The sequence below is a fragment of the Cynoglossus semilaevis genome, chromosome 14 (assembly GCF_000523025.1).
Source record: "Cynoglossus semilaevis isolate Cse_v1.0 chromosome 14, Cse_v1.0, whole genome shotgun sequence".
In the NCBI taxonomy this organism is placed as follows: Eukaryota; Metazoa; Chordata; class Actinopteri; order Pleuronectiformes; family Cynoglossidae; genus Cynoglossus; species Cynoglossus semilaevis.
The window spans coordinates 28,799,233-28,807,220 of NC_024320.1; the positions used below are offsets into that span (position 1 = coordinate 28,799,233).

At 47.6% G+C, this 7,988-nt stretch overlaps 1 protein-coding gene across 1 annotated transcript in view; it reads left to right on the top strand.

The window, feature by feature from the left end:
* The first annotated feature begins 4,525 nt into the window (after positions 1-4,525).
* The window catches only part of loxa (lysyl oxidase a), a 9,099-nt gene continuing 5,636 nt past the window's right edge, over positions 4,526-7,988 (top strand). The window contains exons 1-2 of the mRNA XM_025062724.1: positions 4,526-5,635; positions 7,079-7,388. Coding sequence (XP_024918492.1) covers positions 5,288-5,635; positions 7,079-7,388 — 658 coding nt within the window. The 5' untranslated portion in view covers positions 4,526-5,287. The remainder of the gene's footprint in view (positions 5,636-7,078; positions 7,389-7,988) is intronic.

Sequence of the window (7,988 nt, forward strand, 5' to 3'; positions counted from 1 at the left end):
CTGGTGGAGAGACAAATGTTTTCAGTTATGGTGCACAGTGTAGAAGGTTGGAGAAAAAACCAAAATGATTAATTATTGTTTATTAATCCCTAAGTTTGTTTGAAATAAATAAAGTCAGTGCTGTTTTCTTTCTTTCTTTTTTTTTTTTTGCAGTTTTAAGACATTGAGAAACGGTGATGTCCCATAAATCATCACTGTCTCATAGAACAGAACACAGTATAAACCAGCAGCAAACACCACAGCAGTGAAATAACAAACGGTGAACGAATCCAAACAGGAAGTGAGTTGATTTACAGTCTGCTTGTGTGAAAGACAGGGAGGTGAAAAATGACAACAACATCTGCAGGAGTCGCTCCCCGATGTAAAGGTCTGAGGGTTGTGTCTGGATGAAGAGCTCCTCCTCCTGGTGGCTGCCGCTGCAGTGTATGTGCAGAGTGCCACGTAGTCCTCCACCAGACTACTGTGTGTGTGTGTTTATGATGAGTGAAAGTGTGTGTGTGTGTGTGTGTGCGTGTGTGTGGTGCAAGCCCCAACTTGGTGATCCAAGTGTAATGGAAACCTAGTATTTATGAAAGAGGAGAAAATATTTGAATTGTCTGTTTCTGTCATTTAGTCGTGAGGTGAGGCTGCAGCTCCAGGGAGTCTGGAGCTGCAGAGGGAGGTTCAAGGAAGTGTAAAAAAAAACAAACAAACAAAAAAACAAGTGTGAGGAGTTAGACTGATTAATCAGGAGGAGCAGCAAATAAAAACAAAGGAATCGGATCAGGGAGAGTTGTCTTTTCATTAAAGACTGTGTGTGTGTGTGTGTGTGTGTGTGTGTGTGTGTGGTCCTGGATCTTCCACACACATGGAAATTAGGGTTTTTTTCAAAAATGGATTTGTGATGTTCTGAAAGAAACCAGAGGCTTTAAGGTTTTTCTTTCATATCAGTCGGCGCTCAGACAGTTTATTTAATGAAGTAACACATCAGCTGAAGCCAAATAAAGACTTCACTACAAAATCTGGTCATAGTTTGTTGGTAAACTTAGAATCATGAAAAGACGGTACAACCCCTCGCTCCTCCGACATGGATTTATTCAAATTCCTTCAACTTTCCCTCCCAGAAGTCCCTAAAAGCACAAAACGGTGGTGGGATCCAGCAACGTGGACAAAAGAATTTGACTAATTCTTTACAGATGTGTCTCAGAACTGAGACGGGGAACACTGAGCTGCCGTTGGCAGAGGAGAAAAAAACAGGGCATTGCATGGAGAAGGTTGAATGAATTATGAGTGAAAAACAGCGATGACTGAGTTCAGCTGGTTCTAAGTGTCTGTCTGGTGTTCCAGGGAAGGAGAACGGAGGCAATCCAGGAACACATAGTTTTCATTCTCTGTAGAAGCTCTTGGTATGCACAACCACACCGGTCCACATTTTTCATCCTCTTAGCAAAGATGCAATCACATCTGGATGCAGAGAAACGTGCATTTCTGGCTTTTCAAAAGTGTAAACAAATGCTTCTGTTTAAATAACATACAGCGAAGAGACAACGCCGAACGGAAAACAGGAAACGCACGGGGGAAAAAAAGTGAAATTCCTTCATTTTCAGTCACTCTTCAAGGACTGTTCTCTATTTTGTATTGTCCTGATCGAGGTTCAGTATCACAGCACACTTCAGGGTTTTATATAAAACGCGGCACAGGTATATTTTCAGAAAGTCACATGACCACGCTGAGGTTCTGCCTGCACCGACGTCCAAGAACAACTTCACTGGACTCCACAGCACCATTAGAACCGATTCACGTCCAAAAGAAAATATTTTCAGAAGTGTTGTTATTTTTCCAACCTTCTTGGCTTTTATTTATGTCTTAAGCAAAATATGCATTTCTTGTAATCTCTTGCAAACTCACACATGGCCACTAGGACGTCTTAGCACGCCTCATTAAAGAGGTAATCATTTTTAGCACAAATCAACTCCACCTCATGTTCAACTGTGTAAAAATAGAAGGTTAGAGTAAAGTAGGAGAAAATAAGATAAAGATCTTATATATACATATATGTAAATATATAAATATATACACATATATATAACTAAAAATTCATAAACCATAAAAAGGAGGGGCTAAAATGATTTAAAAAAAATTAAAAGAGTGACTTTTTACGTTTTTGTTCCACATAAAGGTAAATAAATTAAAATGATTAAAAAAAATTTATTAAAATAGTGACTTTTTATGTTTTTGTTCCACATAAAGGTAAATAAATAATAAAACAATATAAAATACGTAAAGTATAAACATAGTTTCAGCAAAAAATAACAAGAAGAAAATGAAAATGCCAAAAATGTGCAAACACTGTCATTAAAAATGCTAAAGAAGTGAATTAAAAAAGATCATAAACAAATTACAAATGATACAAATGTATAATGTGCTGTATATGTTTATTTTGGCCACTAGTAGCGCTGTTCTGCACATTAACACCCTGGTCAGGTTAGGGTAAAGGTCAGGAAGCTACTGTGGTCACGGTTAGAAATAAAACGGAATAAAAATGGTTGTAGGTTGTGTTATTTTTAAAAGTAGTTCAGACAGAAGAACTGAAAATGTTTGTAATCTTTTTGATCCAAATCTGTTTTTGTGCTGAACTCACTGCAATCACTGACACCTGCGATATCTAAGAGTTCAGTTTTAGTCTGAATGACCTTTATTTATTTAAGACAAATGACTCAGATTTACTCCCTCGGTACACGGGATTCTGCCAACTCAGCTTCCCAGAGACTGTTGCATTCTGGGAAGAGAAGAGATGGGACAGGCTGTGAAATACTGTAAGTGTTACGTCATTCAGAAGGTTCCGAATGTGGTGTGGGTGTTCAACACGTGGCTTCGTAAATTTATAGACGGAAAGACTTGAAGTGTAGTTTAGTTTGGAGGATGCTGAGTACGAGAGTACCAGTCCTGTACCAGAACTGTACCAGAACTGTACCAGAACTGTACCAGAACTGTACCAGAACTGTACCAGAACTGTACCAGAACTGTACCAGAACTGTACCAGAACTGTACCAGAACTGTACCAGAACTGTACCAGAACTGTACCAGAACTGTACCAGAACTGTACCAGAACTGTACCAGAACTGTACCAGAACTGTACCAGAACTGTACCAGAACTGTACCAGAACTGTACCAGAACTGTACCAGAACTGTACCAGAACTGTACCAGAACTGTACCAGAACTGTACCAGAACTGTACCAGAACTGTACCAGAACTGTACCAGAACTGTACCAGAACTGTACCAGAGTACCAGTCCTGTACCAGAACTGTACCAGTCCTGTACCAGTCCTGTACCAGAACTGTACCAGTATTGTACCAGTGGACTAACACCATTTGACTCTGTCTGACCACTGACAGATAAAAGGTCAACAAAAGGTCAACAAACCTCCAGACTCATCATTTCCTTGCATCATGGTCTCATTTTATCATTGTCAACTTTTCCCGTTATTTAAAAAAAATACAAAGTGAAGAAAACTGCCCCCTCTACTGACCGGGTCGTTCATTTTTGATGAGGTACAATGACCAAGACTGGTCGTTCGAGAAGCACTCATTTTTCTATAAAAAAAGTTTATTCACATTTTCAGCTGTAGCTCAGAAATACTCTGTACTTTATGAATGTAGGATTTTAAATGCAGTACATCCGCCGCCCTTCATCACTCTGATTGGTCTTCAAGGTCTGCTGCTCCCATAAAACTTTGTGAATTTGAGAGCCGTCCTGACGACTGCACGGAGCGCTGTGATCTGGCAGCCGGTGGCCGCCCTGTGGTCGATGGTGTTGATGCTGTGTAGAAAGAACTGGTTTGCTCGACAAAGTCAAATGAGTACTTTAGACCGTGTGTTCTCAAGCTATCAATTATCCCCGCGTCGCTAACGGCAACGACTGGTGCATCATCTCACATCACAGATATCTGTAGGAAAACTCACAGAGGACGTTGTATGTTGTGGAATCATCAGATCTGGGCAACAACCCTGTCATTAATTAACACATTAATTAATTAACTCACTCGGTTTTTTTTAATGCAAATTAACGACCAATATAAGTTGTTTTTTTCTTTCCTTTTGAGGTGATGTTGATCGATGCTTCTTTGGGACTGGTGACATCATCAACCAATGAGAGCAGTAGGGGCGGGGCTTAACTGCTGCAGCGCTCACATGAACCAGAGCAGAAAAGGAACTGGCCGGGATAGAACTGGAGAACTCAATATTCTTGTACCCATCGCAAAGTTGTATTTCGCTTTTGAAGGAATACTTCAAGTTGGACAAATCACCCTGTATCATCAATTGCACGTTTGTCCATGAAGACGTTGACTATTGAAATGAAATATTGCGCAATACACTGAGCTTGAAATGTTTGTTTTTCTGTCCATGTCCGGCCCAGATGTAAGCCATCAGTGCCGCGTCATTGCCTAAAGTGGCCCACACCCGGAGCCTATCTGGAGAAAACCAGAAAACTTCATTTGGTCGACGGCCTTCCGAGCTGGTCGAAAATCACAGTGGGATGCGTGTCATGACTCCAGCAGACAGGACGGTGACGCTGCCGGGCTGAAGCTGGGGGTTTGTGGGGAGACGTTTTCCTTGAAAATGATGGAAATGTTGCAGCGGCATCAAAGAGTCGTGTTTAGGTTTTCTGAGTTCATCCTATGAGAAAGTGGAGGAGAGACGGAGTCTGGCACCGCGTGCTGCAATTTCGTCGGGAGTTCTTCCAGCGGTGAGGAGGAAAGCTGTTCATCATCATCATCTGAGGAGGAGGAGGAGGAGGAGGACACGATGAAGACGATGGACAGCTGTGGATAACGAGCTGAGACATTTATGTCCCGTCAGAACCGACCGGGACGGACTTCACACACTTCTGTCTGTGCTGTGATCGATGGGGGAAATGAGTGACGACTTGGTCGAACACTGTAAACAGCTTTTCACAGTGAAGCGCCGCGGCCATCACTCACACACGTGACCGAGGCCGATCACACGTCCCGTGTCCAGCGGTTACATGAGGAGCAGCAGGCCCATAAAACGCTTCCACAGAGTCCAAGTGAACTGAACTCCTCCTCCCCCTTCTCCCCATCTTCCTCCCCCCACCCCCTCCTTCTCCTCCTCGCCATCATCCCATCGCTGTGCGCATCTGCGGGGCTGCAGGAGCAGAGCGGTATGAGTGAGACTTAGTCGCTGTCCTCGGGTCCTGCTCACAGGCATGAAAGACATTTAGATGAGAGACCAGTGGGGACCCGGGCTCGTCTGATATTTCTGATTAGTCCTTGATCCGCCTTCATCATGGGATTACGCGTTCTTGGCGCGCACTTTTACGCGTTCGCGTGCGTCTATTTATTTGCCTTTTTCCTGCAAGCTTCCCATTCCCAGAGAAGTCCCGGGACTCAGCAGGTTAATGGCCAGAGAGCGGCTCCCAGGCACACGCTCCAGTGGTCACACAACGGCCAGGTGTTTAGCATTTTCAGCCACGGCTCGCAGTACCAGCCACCGAGGCGCCGCGGCGCTCAGCAGGAGCAAGTGCAGCCCGGAACCGTCACCATCACCCGCGATGGGGGCGCGCGGGGACATTCAGACAACCAGAGCCCGTCAGGTGTCCACCAGGAGCAGCAGCAGCAGCAGAAGCAGCAGCAGCACCAGCAGCAGCAGCAGAAGCAGCAGCAGCACCAGCAGCAGCAGCAGAAGCAGCAGCAGCACCAGCAGCAGCAGCAGAAGCAGCAGCAGCACCAGCAGCAGCAGCAGAAGCAGCAGCAGCACCAGCAGCAGCAGCAGAAGCAGCAGCAGCACCAGCAGCAGCAGCAGAAGCAGCAGCAGCACCAGCAGCAGCAGCAGAAGCAGCAGCAGCACCAGCAGCAGCAGCAGAAGCAGCAGCAGCACCAGCAGCAGCAGCAGAAGCAGCAGCAGCACCAGCAGCAGCAGCAGAAGCAGCAGCAGCACCAGCAGCAGCAGCAGAAGCAGCAGCAGCACCAGCAGCAGCAGCAGAAGCAGCAGCAGCACCAGCAGCAGCAGCAGAAGCAGCAGCAGCACCAGCAGCAGCAGCAGAAGCAGCAGCAGCACCAGCAGCAGCAGCAGAAGCAGCAGCAGCACCAGCAGCAGCAGCAGAAGCAGCAGCAGCACCAGCAGCAGCAGCAGAAGCAGCAGCAGCACCAGCAGCAGCAGCAGAAGCAGCAGCAGCACCAGCAGCAGCAGCAGAAGCAGCAGCAGCACCAGCAGCAGCAGCAGAAGCAGCAGCAGCACCAGCAGCAGCAGCAGAAGCAGCAGCAGCACCAGCAGCAGCAGCAGAAGCAGCAGCAGCACCAGCAGCAGCAGCAGAAGCAGCAGCAGCACCAGCAGCAGCAGCAGAAGCAGCAGCAGCACCAGCAGCAGCAGCAGAAGCAGCAGCAGCACCAGCAGCAGCAGCAGAAGCAGCAGCAGCACCAGCAGCAGCAGCAGAAGCAGCAGCAGCACCAGCAGCAGCAGCAGAAGCAGCAGCAGCACCAGCAGCAGCAGCAGAAGCAGCAGCAGCACCAGCAGCAGCAGCAGAAGCAGCAGCAGCACCAGCAGCAGCAGCAGAAGCAGCAGCAGCACCAGCAGCAGCAGCAGAAGCAGCAGCAGCACCAGCAGCAGCAGCAGAAGCAGCAGCAGCACCAGCAGCAGCAGCAGAAGCAGCAGCAGCACCAGCAGCAGCAGCAGAAGCAGCAGCAGCACCAGCAGCAGCAGCAGAAGCAGCAGCAGCACCAGCAGCAGCAGCAGAAGCAGCAGCAGCACCAGCAGCAGCAGCAGAAGCAGCAGCAGCACCAGCAGCAGCAGCAGAAGCAGCAGCAGCACCAGCAGCAGCAGCAGAAGCAGCAGCAGCACCAGCAGCAGCAGCAGAAGCAGCAGCAGCACCAGCAGCAGCAGCAGAAGCAGCAGCAGCACCAGCAGCAGCAGCAGAAGCAGCAGCAGCACCAGCAGCAGCAGCAGAAGCAGCAGCAGCACCAGCAGCAGCAGCAGAAGCAGCAGCAGCACCAGCAGCAGCAGCAGAAGCAGCAGCAGCACCAGCAGCAGCAGCAGAAGCAGCAGCAGCACCAGCAGCAGCAGCAGAAGCAGCAGCAGCACCAGCAGCAGCAGCAGCAGCATCCCCGTGGACACGTGTCTCCGCTCCAGCGGCTGTTCAGAGGATCCGAGCGACGCCAGCATCACCAGGAGCGCCCGGGGACGCAGACGCGCAACAGGTCCAACGACACCCAGGACAGGGTCTCTGTCAGCCCGTCCCTGCCCAGGAGAGACGACATGATGGTCGGTGACGACCCCTATGACCCCTACAAGTCATCTGACCCCGACAATCCATACTACAATTACTATGACGTTTACGAGAGACCCAGACCGAGGTCCAGACCCGGCTATGGCACAAGGTATCATCAGTACGGTAAGACTGGAGAGTGGTCCCCAAACCAGCAACCTCCTAATGTGCTTTTATTTCCCCCTGTATTCTCACTTTGATATAAAAAAAACAACATGGATACTAGGAGCTGACGTCACAGCCCATAGTTATTCCATAATCAGTACAAAGAAATTCGTTTTTTTCATCTATAAATGTTTTTAAAGAAGAACATTGACGTTTACGGTCAAAACCTCAAACAACTGTAAAAAAATCATTCCTACAGTTTTGTTTTGTTTTTTTTCAGCATTACAGAGAGCTGTACGTATGCAGGCAGTGACTTCAAGATAAACATTCTGTACAGTCTCTGATAGATCTGGAGAAAGAGTTCCAGATGGAGGAGTCTGGGGGGAAAAAACTGTTGGGAAACTTTACAGGGTTAGGGAGAGCAGAGTTCCCTGTGGTGACGGCAGGAGTTAGTTAGTTAGTTTAACAATCACCTACAGACACAACTGACGTCCACAGACTGAAGAAACAGAAACTACAACAGTCTTGTCCTGCGACACCTGAACGCCACATTAGTGACGTGCAGCTTTTGTTTCTTAATGTAGAGGAAGTAGTAACTTTTTGTTAGTGTTTTATTACCCA